This window comes from Sylvia atricapilla, chromosome Z (assembly GCF_009819655.1).
Source record: "Sylvia atricapilla isolate bSylAtr1 chromosome Z, bSylAtr1.pri, whole genome shotgun sequence".
NCBI classification, from domain to species: Eukaryota; Metazoa; Chordata; class Aves; order Passeriformes; family Sylviidae; genus Sylvia; species Sylvia atricapilla.
The window spans coordinates 80,067,307-80,094,608 of record NC_089174.1 but is presented as its reverse complement, the minus strand read 5'-3'; the positions used below and the strand labels follow the sequence as shown (position 1 = coordinate 80,094,608).

At 38.9% G+C, this 27,302-nt stretch overlaps 1 protein-coding gene across 2 annotated transcripts in view; it reads right to left on the bottom strand.

Annotated features, from left to right (window-relative positions):
* The window catches only part of MAST4 (microtubule associated serine/threonine kinase family member 4), a 198,992-nt gene that overhangs the window by 67,470 nt on the left and 104,220 nt on the right, over positions 1-27,302 (bottom strand). For both annotated transcript variants that reach the window (XM_066339021.1, XM_066339020.1), the window contains one exon: positions 5,475-5,563. In XM_066339021.1, coding sequence (XP_066195118.1) covers positions 5,475-5,563 — 89 coding nt within the window. The remainder of the gene's footprint in view (positions 1-5,474; positions 5,564-27,302) is intronic.

Below are 27,302 nucleotides of genomic sequence, written 5' to 3'. Positions count from 1 at the left end.
CAGTGGCACCATATGGAATATTCTTAAAACACAGACAAATAAAATGTACGACACTGCTCCTAACAGCTAAATCTTGCTCCTTCAGCAGATACAGTTAAAAAGCACCACACGTGATTATTAATCATTAGGGGTTAGTATCACCCACATGAAGAAGCTCCTGTGACTGCTGAGGTGGGGACACCTGAATGCCCTGACTTGCTGAGATTATAATCATTCACTTAGCGGGCTGGGTGGTGCAGATGACCTGCCTACACAGCATCAGACAGTCAGCTAGAAAAGCCCATTAATGACATGGGCACCAGGTACCATCCCAGCTAATGCTGCAACTCTTAGTTTCCCACAGTTCTCCATGTTCAACAGCTCATGGAAAAATCAGAGGTAATTTTCAGCAGGTTTAACACCTTCCAGCCCAAACACTAAAGGGAAATTATGTCCAGACAACTAACCTAAGACAGTTGCTAATAATTGAGCCTGAAGCTATTACCTAGCATGTCTCCTATTTCTGCAAGAAACAGAAACAGTTTATATAGTGAAAGCTGATACCGTGTTATCTTTACATGTATACATAAAGCATGGCAAGAGACTTCATCTGCAAACTGAAGTCTGACTTTCCAGACACAAATGATCTCTGCAAGTAGCTACAGGTCCTGCTTAGAGGAAAATGGACTTGCATATATTTTATTAGCAATTAACATACATAACAGAGATATATAGAATCTGATGTACACACTGTCTTTTTCCTATCCCGTTTATCATCCTCAGTCTCAGACCCTACACCTCTCTGTGTGCTCCCATGCCTTGGACTACTTACTGCTCTAATAACTCTTTAGTGTAGCCCACAAGCTTTTATGGTCACTGTTGCTTACAAACAAATCTGCCCATTCCCTGACAGGTGCCACTCATGCAGTACTTGCATTCTGCACAATCTATTCACTTCATCAGTGTGGTGCTGTCTCACTGCTTCTCCCTCCCACCTGACATCAATCTGAGTAGGACTAGGATGGTACAGCTAACTGTTAAAAAGTTCCATGTAAGTATTCAGTGTTTGTCCAAATCAGCTTGTATCGGTAAAGATTAACAGCAAACTCCCTTGTAGGAAAAATATTCTATTATCTCCAGAGCAAACAATGAAAATTGTGGAGGGAGAGTGTGAGGGGTAATTTGCCTGAGATGTCTGTAGTGGACTTTGTTATATGGGGCAATTATTAATTATCCTAAACTTGGGCGACTGGTCCTACCCCTCAAAAAACATCTATCTAAAATAGAGAATAGCTGATACCTCCAGTTCAGACTACATCTGGATGAAAAACAGGACTATAAGGAAGAACATGGGTATAAAATGCACATTGAAGAAGTATGGCTACATTCAAGATGCCCATCTTCTAAAACAGAGCAATCCCATTCACATCCAAACTGTTCTGGCTAACTCAAATCCAGTTTATTATTTAATAGTAGCTACCTGAGCTCTTCAGCAGATCTTAAGTTATGGCACATTGCTTCCAAAGGTGCAGCCAGACTTCTAAATGATTGCTCTGCAGATACCAAAGATGAAAATATTCTTGAGCAAGGCCACAGGTACTGGCAGTAGTGCTTATGAAGTGCACTCTAAGAGAACTTCACCTTGAGATTCCTTAACTCACTTTGCTACATTTGACACCTAGGACTCACAGCACTTTTCTGTCCTCAGAGATGGGAGGTCTTGGGGGGAAAAAAAAACCCAAGTAGTTTTAACCAGTGGTCCAAATAAAACTATCTCAAGTATGTCATGTAAACAAAGGTAACTGAGTATGTATCTGGCTTGCTCTCAACAAGCAATGAGTTAACACTGAAGGGAAAAGGTTATTAGGGAATCCAAGGGTGTCCTCACGAAGAATGAAATACTCACTTCAGATGCCTGTAGGGCAGTGAATTCCCAAGCAATGCCAACAATCTCATTAGGACTGCACACAAAGCCAAGGATAACACTAAAGACTATTAAGATGATAGCTAAAAGAAATTGATCCTGGGTGGATTTTCAAGACAATTTTGATTCCATTCAACTTCAATAGTCTAGAGCAAAGAGCATATGGATTTCAGCTGCCATAGAATTTTCTTCTTAGTCACTGGTACAGTGCTATGTTTTGGGTTCAGCATGAGATGAACAGGCCAAAGGGATGTTTCATACCACAGAACATCATGTCCAGGATGTAAACTGTGGGGAGCTGGCCAGGAGGGGCTGACTGGTGCTGTTGGTGGGCTGGGCATTGGTCAGCAGCTGGTGAGCAATTGTGCTGTGCCATCACTTGTTTCTCTTGGTTATTATACACCACTCTCTCCTTTTCATTACAATTATTATTGTTGTTATTATTATCTTCAGAAGTAATATTGGTTGGGGGGGATTGTTTCAATTATTAAACTGTGCCAACCTTAACTCACAAGTTTTATTTTTTTTGTCTGATTTTTCCACTGGCTGTAGGGGGATGGTATGAGTGGGTAAGCAGCTGCATGGTACCTAGTTGTTATGGCAGGGTCTTCATCCCTTTCTTGTGCTTTAACCCCAGCTGGCAACTAAGATGGTACAAACGTTAGAAACCTAGTCCACTTAAACAAAGAGCAATAAATGGAATTCTTTTCAACAGGCTCTCCCCAGAGATGGATGGAGCACCTGAGAGTAGGGGGTACAGGAGTGTGATCCAGTAGAAGAAAAAGCCTAACACACAAGGTGAGGAAGCTAAAGGTTTCTAGGATGGGTGATACTGAAAGTCCTCAATGGCTAATGTTCCTAGTTTTCTCATCAGTTAGACTGAGTCCCTTAAAAGGCAGATGCAGGAATCAGTATTTTCCTTGACAACTCAGTGACAAGAAATTGTGCAATGGTCGCACAAAGTTACATCAGATGTTAGCGTGCACACAGTCCGATCCTCAGCCTGCATTCACTTGAGAAGTTTGCTTGAATGAAAGAGAGCTCTAACAACACACAAGAAAAACTTCTCTAGAGCATGTGCTCTCCAATGTCCTCCAAATTCTGCATAATCTCACTGGAACGTATTTGTCAAAAACGCATGTTTTTACCACAGTTCAGCCAAAAATAGTCTGATGAATAAAACTGTTTTCAGTAAATGCAAGCACTGATATTTTGCTGCACATTCAGCTTGCTACATGCTCCTCAAGGGCTTGAAACTCTTTGTTTGCCTCTCCCTCTTGTATTGTTTCCTCTTCCAACAGCAAACATTAGTAAGAAATATGTGAAGTTTTCATAGGATCATCTTCAGTCCCTCTGAGACTTAAAGCTTGAGGTACAAGCCCTTGGCAGATGATCTGGCTGCAAAGTAGCAGGCTGTAAAGAAAAAACTTCCAATCCAAAGAACTTTTCTATGAGAATCTACATTCAAAAAAGACCCTAATATCATCTGTAGCTGGACAGGAGCTACACTAGGTTCCCTCAGTGGAGTCAGGGAGGGCTCTCTGACTTGGAGTAATTCCTCTCAGCCAAGGCGGGCCAGGAAGAATAAACCCAGCAAGCTGTAAAGCACACACAGTCTCTTGTCACATCCCTCTACCACACTGTGCAAGGAAACAGGCCGCCAGAACACGCCACCACAGAGAGCAGGGAGACAATTTCAGTGTGCAGAAGCTAGGGCAGTTTAACACCTGGCAGCTCTGACAACACAGAACTAACAGGATCACTGTAAATCCAGCCCTCGAGTCTGACATTACCATAGATCTATAGACAATAAACACCTGAAACACTGAATTCCTACTGCATATGTAGAGGAAAATTTTCAACTTATTAAATTTGCACCTTTTTTATTTGTGTGGATTAGGGTGACATTCATAGGGATTTGATGTACAGACTTGTCTAGGCACACTAGCCAGCTGAGCTAGGAACCAGTGATTGTGTGAATATTTACTATGATTAGCCATTCACTGTAGCAAGCTAATAACAGAGCCCATGCACATGCAAATTTTCATCTCATATATGTGATGAGATTTACTAGTCGCTCAAGTGCCTAGCACATATGCCTTTGGAAGCATCCAAATTAAGAGAACCTACTGTATCCTGTAACTGGAAAAGTTGTCAGATTTCTGTAATACATTTTTGAATCAAAAGCACATACTGCTGAGTTTATGGAAAAGAACTGCTTACACTTAATCTGTCTTTTTAATTATAGAATTGGTTTTCAACCTTCAAAGCCACTTGACAATAGCTGTGACATCAGCAATAATATTTCTCTTTTATTGTTTGAGAAATCAATTCAATAGATGAAGCAATTTGCTGAAAGCCTGAGTCCACTGCCAGACAGGAAATTTCCAGCATTTATCAAATACTCAACCTATATACCCAGTAACACATGCTGGTCAGTCCATACTTCTGAGTTCACTGGGCATCACTGGTTTCCAATTGGACCAACTGGTCCAAGGTTTCCATTTCCAAACACATGGTATAGTCATTTACAGCAGCCGTCATACCAGAGCAAACAATGTTACTGCTTTCCTCCAGTCAACACAGCACAAACATTTTTATGGTGACCACAATCTCCACTTCCAAATGGAAATTTCTGTATTTGGGAGACCCAAAACGGCATTCCAAACATTCCAACATTTAATTTTTCAGTTTCGAAACAGTCTGCACCATGTTTTGTTTGTTTTAAATGCTCTGCTGCCTTGAACCCTTCACAAATTTTCATGTTGCCTGGATTCCTAGCTGTGACAGTTGCTTCTGAGAGTGAAAAACACCATGACATTTTCTCTAACAATGTTGCTTCCACAAGAATACTAGAGATACCCCAATATACTTCAAAAATTCACGTGAAGCTCTGCACCTCCCTAAGAGCAGTTCTCCAGAGTATTCAGTGTCATTGATTACAGAAGGATTAGCGTGGTGATTTCACTATGGCCTGTAATTACAGCCAATGCACCCCCAAAAATAAAAAGACAATAAACCTCTGTGGAAACAAGAGGCGATAAGCTAAAAATGTTCCTTTTTTTAAATTAAGGCAATTATTATAAATATAGTATTGTTTTATGGACATTCATTTAAGCTTTAAATGTTTCAGGTGTTTTAGGAGGAAAACAAAATTATCACCAATTTATTGCCATGCAAAATGAAGCACAGCAACTACCAGCCAAGTGCCCCACACCATAAATCCTAGGGAGCAAAAGTACCAGGAACAGAATGTAGTGCAGACTCTACTACCTTCATTATATGGTGCAAGCTACAGGAAGTGCAGTTGTGGCAGGAGAAGAAAAAAATCTCTCAGAATGCAAGGTGAGGAAATAAAAAATAGCTCCATGATATTTTTGGACTGCTCCTGATCATAACATAGGATTTATGGATCTAAATGTAAACCAGAAATCTGGAATGACATGCAACTTTTTGCTATTATGAACAGTGAAAAGAATAGTTTCCCAGAAAAACAGAGAATGTTTTCCTTCAGTTATTGAGACACCCTAAGAATTTCATAATAGTAGTAGCAGCATAGTTATAAAATCACCTGTATGAGCTGAGAGCGGTGAATGAGGCCGAGGCAGAGCTGGAGACTGGCCACTGCCCATCAAACTCTTCCTGTTACTTGTTCTACAGCTGTGGGCAAAAAGAGAGGAAAAAAGACATTAGCATCAGAAATACAGCATATACCACATATGGGCGTTTTGAGATTCTGCTACTGAGTTCCTTGACTTCCCAGCTTCCTATTAAAAATCAGAGCTATTGTTGTTTTTGTAGGCATGTCCAGGATGTCTACGATCATAACGGATAATGGCAAAACCAGAAGTTTTCAAACAAAATACACCATGGATACTTTTCAGGCTTGCACGTTTGCTGCTCCGTGCAATGACCAGCATTTCCCTGTAGAGTCATTTACAAAATTCTTCTCTGACTACAGCTTATTTCTCTGCCATATGCTTTTTATAAAATATAAAATTAAATACGTGAAACACAGTCTCAAGTTTACAATTGCCATTCAATGATCAAACATACTTCTGTTGCATGAACTGTAGCTTGAAATCACATGCAATAGAAAGCAAGGTTTATCAATCTGAGAATGATATAATAATTATAAATCTAATTATTGAGATAAATTTCACATCTGTGCCTTTTGTCAACAGAACAGATGATAGCTAAGAAGATGAACGCATTTTCTAACTCATACATTTTTCATCTGCAAAGCCACTAATTTCCCATTCCACAAAACCATTAAACAAGATAAAAAGTAAATTAACTCATCTATTAAACTCAAGAAAGGAGGTATTTTTCTTAAAGACATCATACAGTTTTTATATATTTGTTGGCAGTAGTTTTCTTTTTCCCTCATTCTACTAGAAAGAATATTCTCACAAACATAAATTCCCAACAATCCAAACGTTCATGCAGACAGAAACTATTTTCCTGACCTGAAAGATCTCAGTTGTGATTAAACTGAAGTGCATATGCTAATGTTTACAACCCTGCAATCAAAAATTTTTTGTAAAGGTTTAGAAAAACGCCAAGCTACTAAAATGGGGAAAATTTATACACAAAAGCATTTAATGAGCAAAGCAGACTTCAAGAGAAGCAGATTCAGATATTTCTGGACATGTCAAAATATGAATTTCGTAACATTATGATGATCTCTCACTATGTAACAGCCAGAAAGCAAGACTAATTAGTCTTAATATGGTTCAATTGAATAAAGTGAAAAAGAATGGATGGAGTTAAATAGTATAAAGAAAAACAGACACAGAAGTACCCCAAAGTAATACAGAACACAAGCAAAATAAAGAAAAAAAAAACAGTAGAGGAAAAGCTGAGTATGCAATCAGTATAGATGGTATCTGCAATATGCAAAAAAAAAAAAAAAAATCAAACACTAAGATGACTCTCCCTTTGAAAAATGCTTTGAGAGTGCCACTCCCAAATCTCTAATAGGTTAATACAAAGTCCATTTGCACGCTGCATAAAGATTTGGCATACTATTTAATTATCACATCCAGTGATTTAACTCGTAAGTGTATAATTACTGTAGACCCTTTTAAGAAAAGAATGTACAAAATTATTCCAAGTTTCACATTTAGAATACTGGAAAAGCCAAAACTTATTTAAAACATACACTGCCATTTTTAAGCCAAACAAAAAGGAAGAGTTTTTTAAATGTGAAATCATATATGTACGTATTTTGTAATCTGTCTAGATTAATTTCTACTTTTTCAATCATGAAACCTAAGCAAATATTCCATATTCCATTAGACAAGAAAGTTTTGTTTCCCCCCTTCCCTAAATTCTGTCCAGCTAAAGAGTCACTGAATTCATCTTCCATCTGGACCATCTGGAAGAATGGTCCAGAATTTTCCTTCTGGCTTCATGAAATATTTTTGCTAACTTTCTTTCCTTTATCTGCTACTCTTGTTTTAAAAGCTTGAATAACTGCTTCTTTGCAATTCTCCAAACTAAAACTGAACCCAGGAAAACCTTCTGGTATTCATTAATTAAAAGACACAGAGATTGCATCTATCCATGGTGATGTGATGGTATCACTACCAACATCTGCGGTGCAGGCTGGGGCTCAGAGCACCCATTATGTGACTTAAAAGCAGTTTTGCATGGCCATAGTCTGAGATTTAAAGGACCACCACAATTTCTGCCAAAAGAAAGTACCATATATAAAGCACAAAAATTCTAGATACCCTTGAAAGATTTTGCTACAAGGATTATTCCTTGCACTTACTTATCACCTGCCTTTACTTTTAGAAATTGACACTTTTATCGCCTTTAACAGATTTTCCTATGTAAATAAACAAATGCCCTGTATTCACTTTTACATTAATATCCAAACTTTACATTTCTCAGATGAATGTGCAATGTCTTTCACACATGATTATCAAAGGCATCTAATAAACTTATCTTTGGGGATTTTGGGAGGCTGTGTACTTTTAACACCCTGGGGAGTATGATGGCATTACCCTCAATATCAAAATCTTACATAATTAGAAATCTTTCCCCCCTGCTGCCATTTCAAAAACATCTTTGCTACTTGCTCAGATGTGGCTGCAGAGAGAATTTATCTTCTATCATACTCAAATGAAATGCTCTATTGAGAAAGAAACAATATATGAAGTCTCCTCTATTTGCCTTACCAGTAAGGTAAGATGCAACTCACTGCATGGAAGGACAAATCCATCCAGCAGCTCTCACTGTAAGCTTTGTTTTTCAGTGGTGCTTCACAAAGATTTTGAAACAATGTAATCCATCCTGTATAATCTGTGAAACACAATTCCTTCCCCAAAATAATGCTATTATAAAAGAGGCATTTTGTGGATGAAAAAAAATAAACTTCAGGGAACCTTGAAAGATGATCTAAGCTGCCAGAACTCCACAAATGGGAAGCAGGGTGGCACAAAGGAAGTATCAAAGCATTACTTACTGAACTGTATTTAGCCTTGAAACAGCAATCTTCCTTATACAAAAGAATCTCAGAAGTTAAAACCACTCTGCAGACAAAATAGTTTTTTCTAGATCTCTGAACACATCAAGTAACTTTCCCCTTCTATTGTTTTCATAGAACTATTCTTCTCCTATTCAAATCTGACAAGATAAACCAACGGATAAGAGGCAGCCCTGAAATAATGGCTCTTTGTCTGCAGTGAAGTTATAGCCGTGCAGGAACACTCTACACGGATTGTAACTTGGGGAAACATAAACCCAGGTAAACCAAAGAGCACTAACCCTCAAAATGCAATTCTCTAAGCCTTGAATTTCATGCTGAGATCAGGTTGCATGCCAAGAAGAACTAGCAAGTCAGGCAGCAGGTAAGATGCAAAGCTTAGAACACTTTAAAAAAAAAAAGAAGACAGAAAATCTTTTTACAAGATGAAAAAGAGCTGGTGAGAACACAGAAACACAAACTCAGTCACATTTAAGAATAACTAAACTTTGGGGGATGCAGAAAACTTGAACAGAACACAAAGTTTACATTTGTTGCCCTTTGCTTTCTTCTCTGCCCCACGAATATCATTCCTGGACTTGATTCCTCCTGGGTGACTACCTATCTGGAAGTCAGTGACCTTACACTGTATCAGCAGTGCCCCGGACAAATGGCACTGCTGCTTACCTTAGAGTCCAATTCATAATTCCCTATTTGTTTCCCAAATCCGCCCCCCTAGATAGGTTCTGTTGTACCTCCTGCTCTCTGTCATGGACACTCCTGCCCACTCACTCTTCCCCTCCTTATCCTGACTTCTCACCATGCCTCCCTGTGGGGGAATGATTCTTCCAGCATCATCCCCAATGCACTGACTCCAAGTCACTTCTCCAGCTGCCACCATCAACGTTTCTGATGAGAAGCACTCATGATAAAACAAACAGAAGGCACTACACAGAAGTGCTTTTGCTGAACTTCTACTGTAACAAAGCCAGGGTGAACAGCAGCAGCTGAAAGATGCAACCCAGTTGCATAAAGCTTGATTACTTTGCTCCTTAAATAGCCACAATTCTTCCCGTATCAGACAAAAGCTATTTGGGTAGAAATGAGGGGAACTGTTAGACTGACATTCTCAAAGCACAAGGCTAGAGTACAAGGATGGCTGTTAAAATAGAGCTGCATTCCACAGCCTCCTGGAAACATTAAACAGAATAAAAAGCTGAAGCAGAAATGCAGTGCTTCTAGGACAGACAATACTTCATCCAGAGCTGAAATGCAGGTTTCCCAGTACAGCAATCAAGAAATGGCAATAGTTGTGAAAGATATGCACTGAAACGGAAATTTCTTCCTCTGAATGAGGGCTAACAGATGAACAAATTACTGGCAGTGAAGGTTAATCACTTTTATTTATTCAAAGAAAGTAGGAAAAGCAGGCTATTTTGTCAGAGGTTATCACTTGCTAGGCTTTTCATGGGAAATATGGCATCAGCCTTTATAATTTGTAATTATTTTATTCCACCATCCTCAATTATTACTATTTACACTTGTAATGAAGATGGATTTGGACTGTAAGCTACTATGACAGTTCACCACCTCTCACAGCCTATGCTGAGCACAGCCCTACTCCACACCATCTTAATTCTGGTATTAGTGTAATATATAGCTGTTTAGCTGGAGGCAAAGATTAAAAGGCGATTTCTTCCATTCTAAGAAGAGGCTGTGAACAAATAGTTTTAGTTGCCAATACAAGTAAAAGAAATGAAGTTACTGCCATACCCAAAATGCAAAGCCTAACCATGTACACATGGGACACTAATAATCCAAGACCAGCCCTCCTATAAAGGCTCTAGGGATAGAAAAGGTAGCTATATTTTCTCTGGTGTTAAAATTGCATACTTGAAAACTACTTCTGCAGGAACATGCTGTCTCTAGCAAGACTTGAGATGTTGTGACTTTGGTTAGTTAAATTTAAGCTCTATTTTGGATATATTAACTTGTTTTGAAGGTAGCCAAGGTATGACATCATAGTTATTACCTTCAGCAACACCAGTACTGAAGACTCATTGAACAGTGCACACAGCACTTACAAAAACCCAGAACATTTGAAGTGAGGAATTTAGTTTGGTTTGTCTTGGCTGTATGGTTGTCTTGTGTTGTATGGTTGGTTTGGTTTACTTTGTTTTTGAAGAAGAAGCCTTCTGCATTAAAAAGCAGTTCAGTGAGTATTTCCATGTGCTCCAGAACCCAGACAAGTTATGTGGGATATTAACTGGAACAAATGCAAAAACCAGCTGCCCTGAAGAGATGACTCACATCGATACTGCAAGCATCTACCTTGCCAAAAGTAGCCTTTAAGCTTGTATTTGATGGAGCATCTTCAGACCTGGAAAGCCCAAGTAACACAGGGCCCACACTTAGCGCCAGTTCACACCTAGACTGCTTTACCAAAGGAAACAAATTGGCCAAGAACTTTCTTCACCGATCACTGCAGAATCAGTTACACGGAGACAATCAACAGACTCCATCCAGAGGTAATGACTGCTACCTTGTTCTAACTTACAGCTAGGAAAGACTAAAGAGCAAGGAAACTAAGGTTTATAATTCTGAGAGGTATTTCCTGTCTGCGTTACATTTTCAAGGTGATACAATAATTGAGGGAAGTATGCAAATCGTCTGAATGTAAGTAAAATATAGCATCAGTAACATACAATTTTCATTACATTCTTTTAAGAGCTGTCAGTATTTCACACTCATGTCAATTTACTATCATCTAGCAGTATTTTCTGAAATATTTTAACTAGACTATATGTCTGTATATACACTCCCCTAACCAGGTATGTGTATACAGATATGCGTACAAACACATACATATACACATTCATATTTACATGCATAAAATATATGCGCATATATATATATACATATATCTAACATCCTACATTCACAACATTGCACATACAGTCAAACATTCTTACTACATATCCTCTCTCTTTGAGGAATTATTCCACATCAGTCTGCAACAAGCTGGGAAAAAAAGGTTACTAGGACTTAAATTTTGAGTTTTACAATGTAGGGAAGGATTCAGATTTTCCTCCTTTGTATGTAAGGTTTAGTGAACTTAAGTAAGGAGAGCCTTAGTCTGAAGAAACAAAGAGTGCTGTGAAAACATAATGAGCACAGCACACCAAGACGAGGTATGCAGCAGCTTGCAGCCCTAGTTCCGTAGTCTCTCTCGAACCTTTGCAACATTACACTAAGTGCTTTGGCTATTGGCCAGGTAAACATGGCCAGTAAGCTACAGGTGCTCTCTAAGTACTTAAAAATGTGCATGCAACATCCTTCTCCCTAACCATTAATACCAAGTACCAGCATGCCACCATGCCATCAGAACTTTCCTCAATCATACAAAAGAAAAGACTTAAGTCTTTTTCTTTGTATTTCTAAAAAAGAAAAATATACAGGGAAAATAAGACAAAATGTGATCCACTAGATCCATGATCACTCTTTCCATGGACTGGCTAAAGGATTCAAACATAGACAAGACAGTATCACTGCGAAAAAAGACACCAGGAAAAATCACAGAATTGCAAAAGTATCTGCCAAATCTCTAATGGTCAGACCTGAGGAAGACAGACACAAAGACTTCTTACACTGTAGAGGGCTTCTCAATCTCCTTTACTCAGAGTGTTACAATACAAATAAGGAGATCATTATGCCATCTCAACTGAACTTGCTATTTGGATGTCTTGAGTATTCAGCTTCACTGCTTGCTCTCACTTTTACTCAATTTTGATCCATAATTTTTCTTCTTCTTGCACAGGAAAATAATCAGTAGTTATTAGAAATCAGAATTTTAGCTACAGAATTAAAAAGGTGTACTTCTATCTGTCCTGAACTTTCCTAAACCCACTGACTCACATTTAACTCACAAAATTACACATTCATCTCTATAGTAACAAAAAAGTATTAAGCTAACTACTAACTCCATAGTTGTACAATATTCATAAAATAGTTGCACAAAAGTTGAAGTCCGTACTACAACAAAAGTGAGTATGCAGAGGAATGCACACAAAAAGAATGCTCAGGATCACAAACCACCACTGAGCAATTCTGCTTTATTATACACAAAATGACATTTTTCTATCTTCACATCATACAACCCATTGAGAACATGATGATGGGATCATTTAAATCCCACTGCTTCTTGAATTTATAGTTTATTTTGTATTTTGAGAAGGAAAATAAACCAAGTTATTAGGTAAGCAGCATGTCTCCTATCATACTGAGAAATTTAACTAAATTCCTTGATACATAAATGTTATTCATTCAAAATAGAAGTGTAATTAGGAAGCTAGCACCAAATGTAGAGAAAAAACATGCAGGGCTGACCTAAATTACTGTTATGTATGATCCTCTTCATGCTACATAATTCAGAACATGCAAAAAGCCCCACTCCAAAACAAACAAAACAAAAACCCAACACCACTCAAAACAAACAAACAAGTCTAACTGAAAAAAGCCAAAATCAGTAGCCACTGTGGGTTTACAGTATATTAGAAGTTCTATCTTAAAAAAAAGTCCATGCATGACACCTATTAATATCGCAGCATCACTAGTTCAGAGGCATTAACCAAATGAAGCACTGCCTTGACTTGCATAGTAGATAATCCTGCAGAAACTGTTTGCACTAGACAGGAAATACTCTATTTACCAGAGGGCATGCCTACCCAGGCTGCAGACAGAAGGTTCAAGAGAAGCCTCCTTGTGCTTTTGGGCCATCGCCCGCAGTTCACATTAACCCTCATCACTCTGAATTCTCACTACAATTTCCTGGAGCATTCCTTGTGTTGAGAGAATGCAGCCAAACATTTCCTAGCAAGCTGTGGAGGCGAGGATGATGGGGGCAGGTTGTTCCTCACTCTGACCCACTGCTGGTTGTTAACAGATTGGGAGAAACCGGGGGAGCAGATGGAGGTGAGTCAGGATCTTGGATGCCACTTCCCCTGGAGCTGCCACTTCACCTCAGGCTGGCGTGCTGCCTGCAGGGCTGTGGTACAGACACTGTCACAGGCAGTGCCACTGGCTCTGTCCTGCCTCAGGGGCTGGGCTGGAGCCCTGCCGCTGCTGCTCACAACACAAGACTCAGACAAGGGACCCCTCAGATGAGGGACCACCTCCTCAGCCTTCCATCTCCTCAGCGGGGAGCAACAGCCTCTTCCACATGTACACTCAACAAAGCAATATAATGCTGACTTTTACCCAGTCAGTCTGTTCAAAACATAACCCCAAACAAAACCAATAAACAAACGGGTCCAGTTCCAGCCACATTTCCTTTGAACAACATCCATCCAGACCCAGGATTAACCATGGCCAGTTCCCCAGGACACTTCAGTACTACCAGCGAGCCAAACACATATCCTGAGTTTTCTGTACCTCTGGTTGAAACTGAGGCCGGCAGAGTTCAGAATTTAGATAAAACATGGGAGTGTCTCCAAATTACAGACCAAAGACCTGTTTGTCCAGTTACCTACCACAGTGAAACTCTGTTCACCTTCTCTCCAGCTTTCTCATTCTGTTTTCCCCTTAGACCTACCTCCTCTTGGGTTTCTTTGCTTCTTACTTGCTTGGAGCACCACTGCTCCTAACTTACCATGTATCTAGGAATTGGCAGGTCAGGATGATAAACCATACAGGCCTCTTTAAAGCAGTAAGCACATTCCCCAAACAGCATGGAAAGGAATTTGAAGGAATGTTTCTCTTGGCTAAAAATGTCTGCATGGCATCAATACTCAGAAAGTCCCAGTTGGTTAAAGTCTGTCATGTTTTGAAATCAGGTAGTTACATGCAGCCAGGCTAAAAGGGCCTACTTCCTCGACAGATGTCTAAGAGACACTGCAAAAATGACTAATCCATTTCAAGTTAGGGGAAGAAAACAAGAGAAACTATTTAGTTTGCCCTGCTTCTTGTTATGGAAGATGTGCTTCATCTTCCTTTCAACCTCCTCTATTTATTGCTACCTGTTAAAAAAATTTATGTTGCCAAGGCTACTTTCACATAAAAAGAATCAGAAGATTATTAAACAGAAGTATACAGAGCACCCTTTATCACATGAAACACTGTCTGCTTTGCACTGTACTCCAGAGACTCACCCCAGGAGAAAAGCCACTAAGAGGCAAAGTCCTAGAAATATTTTTCCTCCATTATTTTACAGTATTTTTAAGACAGTTTCAAGACTTTGTTTTCCCCTTTGTTTTCCACCCCACCTCACCGTTTTTTCTCCTAATAATCTTCATGTAGCAGAACTAAAGTAATCACATCCTAAAATTCAAGGATAGGAGATTGGGAGCTGCTTGAAGGAGAAAGATTTTATATCATTTTCTGTTCTAATTCAGTAATTTGTCTAATTCTTCTGGTTTAACTCCTAATTATAATTGCACTTGGCTCCTTTCTTCTGTAAGTAGGAACAATTCATTTTTACTCAAAAGAGCAGTAAGTCCAGACAGGACAGTACTGCTTCTTTCCTTCTTTGATAAATCTGGTAGCTCCCATTCTCTCAAAACTATGAGGCTCCACACGATGGATTAAATGAGTTGTCTTCAACCTATAGCAAATATTACCAAAGACTTAAGAAATGAACAGTAAGACAATGTCAGAGCAATGCACCTGACTGAAGGAAAACTACAGCAAATCAAACACAGTAGCAAAGGAGTCTGAACTCCTTTATTATCACACTCAGCATGACAAGGGCCTGAATTCTTTTTACTCCTACTTACACAGGTTTCCCACTTGGACAAGCAGAAAAACAAAGGAGGGAAACGCATTTAAGTAGTATAGTCCCTGGAAGACATATGCTCCTAACTAAGAACACAAAGTTACCTTTTAACCTCTTGAGACCCAGAAGTGGGGATACACATCTACAGATAGAAAAGCACTACAGTGATGAAGCACAGCTGCCTACTGAGCACTTGACACGTGAGGGAAATGAGCTTCATCCTTTCAGCAGCACTGCTGCACTAATTGCTGTGGTTTATCTTCTTGCTTCAAGCAAATACGAGAGTTGCCAAAAATGTGCAATAAATGCCTAATTTTAAGCAACGTGATGTAAATTTGCATATTTTCCTTAAGTGAATCAATGCAAATAACAGAAAAAGTGGTCCTATTCCTTTTCCCTTCCCTGGTTTTAAAAACCACAAGAGGCAATATTATAACTAAAGTCTCACACTTTCTATACAAGAAATATAAACACTTTGCAATTAATACTCTATCCTGCCTTTTGTTTGGACATAAGTAGTCAGTAATGCTCAAGCATTAAGTCAGTAATGTGCTGGACTTAACGAAAATAAGGAAAAAAATAAAAAAAAAATTAAAATCAATATTTAGGACAAAATATGTTTGTTTGAAAACCATGTCCTTTACTGGTTAGGAGACTGAATATGAACAATTAAGTGGAAGGCACTGAACCTCAAAACTACGTCTGTTCCCACAAGACCTCTGGCAGCACCATCAGTGTCCCACATTCGAGTGTGCACACACTGACTGCAGCTCAGAAATTCAGTTTGCAAACAAAAGACCCTCCTCTCTTTAGTGAGACCCACATTCTCCTTCCCTCACACTGACAGCTGACCAAAGGTTTTTTAATTAAATCATAATTAAGCATCTAGAAGCATTATTTTCCCAGGGGAAGGTGAAAAAAAAAAATTCCATTCACTGTGCCCATTCAGCTGTTGGTCCCTGTCAAGCCTGTGGCAGAGGGCATCAATTAATGCCAGCTACAGCAGCTTTCATAAAGGGAGTGTTTGTTCTGCAGGAACCAGACGTCTGCAAAGTTATACCAAAAGGTAAGTGACCAAACACTCCACAGTCATCATGGTGAGACACCACCACACATTTACCTGTGGCCAGCGAGCTGGCATTCCCCACCAGACATATGGAGCAGTAACAAATTAAAGTCTGTTTGCATTGGAGTTTCCAAACACAGTTATATCCCTTTAGTGGCAAAACAATAAATAACAGTTACAAAAAATGGGTATGTCTGATCTAGCTTTTACTGAGCTTATGTAACAGACATAATACTGATCATTACTTTTTATTTAACAAAGCCTCATGAGAAACTTAACAGAAAAGAAATTAAGTACATGCTGGCACATAGTTGACACCATTTACAAATGTACATAATTTCTTCTTGCCACAAATTTTTATTAGGTATCTACACTTAAAAGAGTTAGCTGTGTATCTAAACTGGTATAGTCCCCTATGCATATCTTCCCTCTAAAGACAAAGTTGAACCATAGATAAAGTCTTTTACCAGTTCAGAATTTCCCCATAAGGAAATACAAATGAACCATGAGAATACAAACTCCCTTTTTCACCTGCAATTGTGAATTAAGAAACCTGTGTCAGCAACAATAACTTGATACTAGCTATGGCTCAAATTATCATCCCTGTATAAAACCCAGCACCCAGACTAAGTCTGGGAGCAAACTTCAGCTCCACATGCAATATAGCTACTGAGGAAGGCAACCTATTACACATGTAGATACATCATCATACTGCATAGTCACAGTGAGGTAATTGGAAGCGCCTGAATAATCTCTAGTGAAGCAATTTAAACATCTCCAGGCACAGTCACAAGTGGGGATGACAACACACGGCCTCTGACATCTACTCCCTATTTTTATTTTTTTTATGGTACTGCTTAATCATCAAGCTCCACACAAGCCAGGAAAGATCAGATGATTTACGTGTTTCAGTGTGCAGCCACAGACCTGCATGATATACACAAGTACATTTATAGTATTAAAAAAATAGTGTGGCAAACAGATTATCTAGGCCACGGCAAATAAAATACTGATAAAGCATTCATGTCGTCATCAAACATCCTTTCCTTCTGACGTGCTGTGCCACTTTAGTAATCCAAGTCTCTGAATCACCAACACTGCTCAATTTTAGAATCCCTTTAGCCTATCTAAGGTTTTCTGCAGATCAAAAACACCACAGTGCTGGGTTGTGATCCCTCATACAGGCTCTGAGAAAAAACTGTGCATTACCCAGGGAAAGGGAAGTCGTTCTCTACAGTAATACACTTCAACTCTCTGTCACAGCTGATGACCCAGCACAGCTAGAACACAGTATAACTTCAAATTCATCCACCTGGTTATGCCTAATGAAAAACTGGTGAGTGCAACTGGAAACCTAAAAGCATCATCCTAGCAAAGAATCCCAGTACATGTTCAACACTAGAAGTTTTCAAGCAGGGTGAAGCACAACAACATGAATCAATCTGGCCCACAAAATCCAATTATAGTATGTCTTAAACAAGATTTCTTACTGAGGGTTAAGTTTTACAGGGGCGGGGGGGGGGGGGGGGGGGGGGGGAAGTTTCCAGAATCAAGTAAGTTTGATTTCTCATTTAAATCCCTCCTTCACTACTTCAATGGTCAGTAACACCTTATTCTCTCATGAAAACAGAAGAACACAGAAACAAGACGGAAAAAAAGTAGAATTAACTCGTATGCTTCCTATACTAGACTTCAATATAAACATCAATACAAGAACACAGAGGAAAGGCTAAGACCATGTTAAACACATTACAGAGTTATAAGCAATTTACTAAAGCAACTTTTGCATGTACTTTTGCCCTGTAAAAACACCCATACTGGTAAAGGACTATTTTACCACCAAAACAATTTACTAATTGCTCACAAATAGAAGTAGGTCACAGAAGATTCATGAAAGCAAATGCCAGTGACTCAGTGTAGAAGGAAGAAGAAAAGGAAAAAAATGAAGCAAGGATATGATTTATAGTGTGTAAATAGGTATGACCTAATAGTGTGAAGAGAACAATTTCACGATGAAGATTTAATTCACCCTGATGTGTCAAGAATGAAGTATCACATAAAATGACTAGTAAAGCAACATCCACTACAGAGACGAAAAGGAAGCAGTGGTAATTACAGTCAACATTCTAATTTTGAACACATCAGTTAACTTACTGTCTGTAGCCACAATAGCCCACAGCCCATGTGATGCAACCGCTGCAACAGCTCAGTGCCAGACCCAGCAGCGCTGCTGGCAGCAGCCAGAGCCACCTGAGACACTGCAGGAAACACTGCTCCTCAAAACACGCAATGACAGCTAACATCTGCTTTTAAACGTAACTGATTGAACAATACCTGCGCCAGTAAAAGCAGAACGGCTGACAAACTTAAAGGAGAGGAAACCAAAGTGAGAGCATTGCTGTCAAGTCCTAAATTATATAATGCACGCAGTCTCCAAGTTCTATCTTCTGGATTCACACGGTGACTCGAACAGTCCAAGTTTTCAGTGTTTGAGGGCAGGGGGTTATTATTGTTGGATTTGGTTTTCTGCTTTGTGGTTTGACAGTTTTTCTTGGAAGTTCGTGTTTCAAGCTCTATTTTGGCAATGGAGAGATTTAAGATGAACGGTAAGTATCTAAAACCAGAGAAAATTAACTTCTGCTACACTCTACACAGCAGTAATCAATTCCAAATAAAAAGGAACACTGGCTTTGATGCACATAAAGTTGAACAGTGCAATCCAGTGTACAGTTCTTCTACTTTACACATCAATCTTCTCCAGAATTTTGGAAATTTTATGATGTAGTTAAAAATAACTCAAGATTTCATAATCCTGCAAGAAGAGATGTGTACTGGCTTTTAACTTCTACTAAAATTCCACATTGAAGCTGTAAATGCCAGGGGTAGGAGAAACATGACAGTGGAAGAAATAAACTGGAAAGGGAATTTGTATCAAAATTGTCAATGAGGAGAGCTGAAATCTTCCCACAAAAGGTGATTTTACATTAAGTCTTGCTGTTCATAAGCTGTTCATTACCCAGAAGCTGTTAACTTGAACAAGAACCATGAAACTTACACAATAAACTTGGCAAAAAATTCACGTATTATGTATACTTCAATGGGTACATCAAAAAAGTAAAAATGGGATCCATAATGAGCAAATTTCCCCCTTTCCCCCTTTCCTCACCTGTAACTTGAAGTACCACTACATCATGCCACATTTCACAAATTCTCTAAGACAATACTACTATCCTAACAAGCAGCTCTTACAAGCCAAAAATCAAGAGTTTCCACACATTCTGTACTGCCATAAGGCTAGTGTCATCACTACTATTCTGATTCACATCCGTGATTCCACCACAGAAAGCAGCCTTGCACATTACCTGTTTCCTTAAGCAGCATGGCTGAAGAGAAAGAAAGCCGAACCTAGAGTTTAAGATAAATTCACTAGTTTTCAGAGAGGAATACCCTGTTCCACTGAAAATAACTTCCACACACTGTCCATTTGACATAATGGAGATGGAGTTTAGGTAAAACTACACCCCCTGGCATTCTGTGATCTCCCAACCCTCTCAGCAGTACGGAAGAATGAGCGGAGAATTTGAACACTAATTCTTCATTTCCTGTTTTTTTGTAAAACAGAAGCCCTGAACCTTTAATTTGGTTCAGTGGTTTCATCAAACATTAGATTTTCTATTAGGGTAAGTTCTAGCTCAGCTTTTCAAATAAACATCACAAATTACTTCAGACTACATTCAGCTTGAAAACCAAACATAGGCATACCTCTGAAAGAGAGATTAATGTCATCAACAGCTATTTTCTTAAATGTCTTCAGTATAAAGAGTTGAAGCTATTTGTTGATAATAAAGGTATTATCCTTTCTTCAAATCATAACCACAAAAACTACCACTTTGAAGATATGAATTTAATGAAAAAGCATAAACAGGAGTCAATTTAAACATAATCATATGCTTTTTAATCATTTATCTTCTATAAATCCATAATTAAACATAAAATCAAAACCAATCCTTCAAAAACCTCGAGGAAGTCTGTGCAGGCAGGCAGTGGTGGCATACAGGCTCAGGAGGGCTGGACAAGTAGTTGGATGTACATATGGGTGTGTCACCAATTAAGAAGTGACTGATTGTTTTCTCAACCTAGCGTACAGAGTTCTGACTTGTTTTTACGGGGATATATAATCTCTTGCCTCACTGTGACAAGCATAAATTTAGCTGATACAGGAAAACAATGACAATGAAATGTTAAAAAATTACCAATTAAAAAAGAAAAAACAAACCTAAGGTTGTAACTGGCAAACCAGCATACAACAATCTGGTGAAGAACAAATGCAATCTCATCATCTTTCCCTTCCGAAGTGCTTCATTAGGCTCCACACAACCGTGGAGAGCATTTATAGAGTGATGCAGTTTTTTGTTTTTTGTTTTTTTTTTTCGTATTTTACAGAGAAATATCATCTCATACTCAAATTTTTCTTTACTGTTTCTTAGTTATCAGGAAAGAAACCCAAACACTAGAATAACAGCTTCACACCTATTTAACATACAACAGGTACAGTATCATTCTACAAAAATCTGCGAAACTCCCTAAAGTTTCTCTAAGACTGAAGCTGAAGCAACATTACATTACTGATAGTTCTGTATTTCATATTACATCTTAGCCACTGAAACATTTCCCACTCAGAGCTCTAAAAAGAAGTTATAGTAATAAGAATAGTAGAAAATAATATTCTGCTTTTAAATTCTGACTACTCAGTATGTTATACCAGTCATATTTTTGAAACAGATAACACAGTCACCCTCTCCAAAGGGCAAATTCTCATCCTCCTATTCACTAATGTCTCCCAGCACACTTTACCACAAGTCGAGAAGTGGAAAGGTGTCATTCACCAGTGCTGGAGACAGGAATCACACTGCAGGGTGACACAAAGCTAGGCGTCAGGCTCTTTACAGGTCTGGCTGCAGTAGTCCGAGCGCCTGCAGCCACACCGCCTGCGACTCCTTCGCATCTTGGGCAGCGCTGGGCAAAGGAGCTGCTGCAGGAAATGATGATCACCTCCGAGTCACAGCTAAGCACACACCCCAGCACGGTGCTGCAGGGCACTGTGCTGTTTTGCAGATGAATCCGGGCTGCCAACCGCATGAGATCATTAGGGATCATTGCTTTGAGTAAACCTAAGCGCAGTGAAGCACACACTGGTGAAGAAACTTACTGAACATTCTGAAACCAAATCAACTGGATGTGTTTTCCTCAGCATTGGGTTGCTCTTCAAGATTTCGACAAGCTAACTGAAGAAAAAGTCCAATAATATAAACGGCATATTTGTGTTAAGAAACCCCCTGATCACTATAAACATTTCTCCACCAATGTTTATTTGAAGCCAAAAATGTCTTTTGAAGGAATAAAAAAAACAAACCGACCTTCCCAAACTAATAAAAATAAGTCTGTACACACACTAAGTATGTACAATTCACCAACCAAGAGAACTTAGCATGTCTGACAATAAACTGGGATCAAGATGATTTCAGATTGAATTTAGCATTCCACAGCTACCAAATCACAGGCAAAGTACTAAAAGTACCTAAATTATATTGAAAATCTTATTAAGAGGTTATCACCGCTGAGGACAGAAAGAGAAGTTGGGAAGTTTACTCCTTTTGTTAAGGCAAAAAAGTGGCTTGTGGCCACATTAAAAATTAGAAGTCAATTTTTCATAAACTAAACTAAAAAACTAAACTGAACTGAATCATACCGTTAAGATACATACAAACTTTTTTTTTTTTTAAAAAGTACTCGGTATAGTTCAATATGGTCATTTAGTAAATTCATTATGCTGGCAGAAAGGAAGGGAAAAAAACCAGTAAGCCTTAAGCACAGAGACTACAGCCTTACAGTGTAACAGGAGGGTAATTTCTAGCTTAGTTCAAACACATTCAATCAACAGAAATTAATCATATATTATGCTTGAAATCACACATGCTTGAAAACCTTGGTAACTGTTATAAACGGGCCAGGAGACCTGCTCCTTTGAAAAGCCTTTATTAGTCAGCTCTTTCAAGGGGGAACTCGAGGGGTCGCCTGCGCCGCCGCTGCTCCTGTCGTTGTTCCTGCTCCTGTCGCCGTTCTCGTTCAGGCCGCTGCTGAGGAGGTGTCAGGCGAATCTGCTGCTCTCGCCGCAGCAGAGTCGGGAGTTCCTGCCTCGCTGGAATCCCCAGGAACTCAACTGGGCTCGTGTGGTCTAGGGGCGTCACTTCTTCCCAGTCTCTTTGTGGTCATGGCGAGGCGGCAGAAGCAGAATTCGGTCTCTAGGTAGCTGAGGGTCTTCTCGGTGTTGTAGTGTCTCCCTTTTATCTGGATTTTGTGCTGGGTCCCGGCTTTTGGGTCCGCTTGCCGGCAACTGCACTTCGGTTTGGAGCGATGCACCATGGAAGTCCTTGGATTTTCCTATTAGGCGGGGCCAGCAGTTCGAGGAGCTGATGGGGAATGGGGACAGCCTAGCCCGACAGAAGGGGAAGGGAACCCGGGGTTTTAGAGGGGGTATACAACTTGGAATAAGATTTTGAGGGTACAAATTCTGGTACAAACAGCATAACTTTCTTAACAAACAGGTTACAACTGGCATAACATTTTAAACAGCATAACTTTCTTAACAAATGACAGACTGTGTCAAAAATGGGAATTTCTTACATTTCATTCATTTCAGTAACCACTACATTCACCAAATGCATTAACACTTGAACATTTTCTATTCCAGAGTTAACATGCAGAAAATATGTGAGAAAAAAATTATCTGCAGTTTTGTTTTCCTACACATTTAAACTACAAGGTCACATGAAAACAGAAAACTGCAGGTGTTCCTATTATGTCCCTACAGCCATACTGAAAAACACAAATTTATCTTTGGAATAAATGATAATGGCTTGCAGATGCTTTACTTAAGGTTTTACCTAAAAATAATTACTAGATTATTTTCTTTGTTCTTCAATACTGTATAGTGATTTCAGACTGTAGCCTTCCTCCTTTAGGCTGCAATGGAGTGAATATGAAGAAACTCTGAAAAAATGGCCAGCTTTGTACCAAGACTTCTAAAAGAAAAATATTTTAAGAGAAGATCTGTGATAACTGACGAAACCCCACATTTTCTGCTTTCAAGAACAAAACCACTCGGGTCCTTCACACAACAGAGCCCAGTGCAGAAAAGACTTTTTGTTTCTTATATACACAGTTGCACTACGAGTCTGCATTGTTCTCCACATCACAGGAACACAACAAAGGACAGCCTCCACTCCGAACAGCTTACACAAGCCCAAAAACCCAGGCTCAACACACAGACAAGACAAACATCTCCAACAGGTTGGAATAGGGTGTGGATGAGGTAAGGTGACAGAAAAGGGTGTGCCACAATTTTTGGCCATCAGGAAGAGTAATCACCCCACTACTCATCCTGCCCATTAGCTAATTTTAGGTTTCTATTTGCATCACAGCAGAAGGATGCCTTAAGAAGTAATGTTCATAAAGCACAAAACCACCATTTCTGTAGCCTTTGTTTTTGTTTGCAAAATGTCTCAGGTCTTATGAACACCACAGAGGATTTGTGAAAAAGGAAAAAAATGTGACACTGGTCAAAAAACTGCTTCAGTACCTCACAGTCTCAGCCAAGTCACAGAGAGAGGAACAAATTCACCTTCTACACGAGCTTCCTTTGTTCTCTAAGTTTTTTATGAGGCAGCAGTAGCTCTTACTTTTGACAGGACCTGGAAGAATACATGCCTAATAAAGGTAAAAGCTGGTAAAGTAATGGGAGTTGTTATCATAAAAGAAGAACAATTAAAAAGTAAATGCCTTAAAAGCAAAAAATCTAATACTGTCTTACCCAAAGAACGTGAAACACCACATTCCTTCCAAATCCTATTGTCATGAATTGTCTCTTAATTACTTGGACTTCAAGTCCTATACTCACTTGTCTTCACTTATCTTGAACTGGTTTATTGATAATACTTGCTGCCTTTGCCCTAAGGATGGTTAATGTAAAGTGAAATAATCAACTAACTCATGGTTTATGAGTTCTGTATTCACAGAATATTTGTACCTATTACAGACGTTTTTTATAAAATAATTCAAATTTTGTACGAAAATAACCCTACAGCACAAACTGTTTAGGTGAAAACTCTATATATGTATGAAAACTATGTTTCTATCCTTGCTTTTGGTTGTGCATTATGTGTCATCATGCTATGACTTCAAAGAGGCCATTATGTAATGCAGAACAATGAACCAGTTCTCTAATCCTTCCTCTAATACTAAAAATGTCTGTAACTAAAAAATGGGGGATTTTTCATGTAAACTGGATAACACATTTTCATAATTTATCTTCTGTTACATGCATGTTTAATATTTATACAAGAATAGTGACACCTTTCTGTAAATTTAAAAAAAAGCCTAAATTTTAAGTTCAAATCTCATCTGAAACTTGGCAGATACTCTTATTCTACAGTCATATGCTACCCCTGCAAAGCAATGTTCAGCAACAAGTCATTGTATTAGGATCCTGGATTTCTAATATGCATTGGGTCTTCCTGCCACATGTTTCTGTTCATACTGCATGTGCTTTATTTAATTCCTGCCTTTTTTTTTCCTTCAGTGATCTAGCTGATTTACCTACCAGATAAACCTGGGAGCAACTCTACAAATAACTTAAGACTCTCCATTAACAAGACCAATATGATACCTTTGCCTTCTGCTGCACTACAGTCTTCCAACACCATCTCAGCAGGGTATGTTCCTTCATACAACTACCACAACCCTTTCATCCTTCCGGACAGTCTCTCACGCCTAAGAGAGAACAGCAGCACACAACTTCCCCCTCCAAGTCCTGATAACGCATCCTACACTCCCACAGGGACCTTGAGCCAAGGAGTCCCACCACACAAAGAGGCCAGACCACACTCTCAGCTTGTCAGCCAGATTCCTGGGGCAGGTGTCTTTTTAGAAAACACAACTATTCTTCCCTCAGTATGACTTGAAGGGAAAATTAATTTTTCCTTACCAACTGAGGCAGAAAATGCTGCCAGTCCTCTGGACCTCTCTTAAGATTGTTTCCTTCTATTAATATCCATGTGGTGACCTCTGTACTGGATTTAGGCAGTCACAGTCACAAAAAACATACTGAACAATTTCTGTGTTTATGAAGAGACCGGCCCAGTATCTCTGAGGCTATTACTAACGGTAGAGTGAAAGATAATAGCATCAGCAATAAATTAGTAGTGGTAAAACACAGCTCACTAAAAGAACAAGAAGAAAAAAAAGGAAGTTGTCCTGAGCAGTGTTAAATCTTTCAGATTTTGCTAAACTCATCAATGATTAAACAAACAGGCTACCTTATCTGGGAGGGTTGAATTACTAAATCTCTAACACTATTACTCTGTGTCTTGTTTCCTGTAGACTGTCAGAGTACGTGATCCTACATGTTTTCTTCTTGCCTTATAATTTATGAATCAGAATAAGGAAACACATGATCGCTAAAAGGTATTAATTTGTAGATAATGCTGACTGCTTAGGTCTGACCCATACAAATAATTTGCATATTTTAAAAAGCAACTTAGTATATTCATATACATTAGTATGTTTTGTATTTCCCTTACAGCAAAGGAGAGGAAAAAAGCACATCTTGCTCTCCTAAGATTTGAAGAAGACACAGAAGAAATAATGTGAAGATGGCATTTTCAAACTTAAAAAAAAACAAACAAACAAAACTAAAACAAACCAAAAAATTAAAAAAAAAAAACCAAACCAAAACCACACAACCAAACAGGAAGAAGTTTCATTTTTCTGTTTTGAATTTCTTCCCACAGATAGAAATCAAAACCTTGCAAAAGATGATAATATTTTGACATTTGACAAGACAGAATAACACATCTAAGACACAGCCGAGCAGCAAAGAAAAACTAGACAGAAGTGTATTTCCCAATAGAACTGTTCTCCTGTTATTCGTAGGTCAGAGATGGGGAGCAAATGCCTCCAAACTCAGCAGTTCAGCCATCAAAACATGGCAGAAAGATTAGGGATAAAGCCAAATCACCAAGCCTCATAACACATAATGCAAGCTTACTTTAAAAAAGTGTTATATATTTTCTGTGTTCATTATGTGGTTAATGGAAAAGATGCTGTGGTAAGACCTGATGGTGCAGTGACCTGACATAATCATCTTTTTGCATGGCGTGTTCATAGACAAGGTGAATGGAGCATACTGGACTTGTCCGACTGCTTTTGCTTCTACTGTTACAGCCCTTATGGAAATTCCCTTGACATACCCATGCACAAGAATGAACTGAACAGACCCAGAGTCACTGAAAAGGCAAAACTGTAAAACAAACATACGCAACCTACTTCTAACTCCAAGAGGATTACCAGTACTAATACAAAAGATATTTGTTAATTACAACTTCTCTCTGAACAGCACTGTCTGATAAAGGTGATACCGATCAAGCGTTCTCCTTCCTGTTTCCCAAAAAGAGAATTCAAAAAAGCCATGTATTGATTTACATTATGAAAATCATGCTGAAGAGAAATTCTGGTAAACACCAAGACAGCGGTTGAAAGAAATACATCTGATTTATTCTTATCATCAGTATATAACTTCTGTTTCATCAACGACTGTTATGTTTAAACTATGCAAAATCTGTAAAAATACATTTATCAACTGAAAACTCTTAAAGTCAGTGTGGACTGTAATCAACAGGAAACAGCCCATTTCAGAACTTCAACAGAACTTCATTCTGGATGGCTAGGCTCATTGATATTAACCAATAGACTGTTTAATTTAATAACATATCTGTTACACATAATTCTGTCAAGAGAATAACCAGGGAACCTACATGGATACATGTTCTCTGAATCACAACACTACATCCTCTACAATGCTCCTGTGAAACTTTCATCTCTCAAACTCCATTTGCTCTCCAAAGTCCCTTTGGGACCAGCTTCCCTCACTGCTGTTTAACTATCCATACTGCAGGAGATGCTTCGTGGAGCCACTGATGAGCCATGTCTGGGGGGTGCTGCTGGCACTCCCAGGCACAGGGTCAACTTGGAT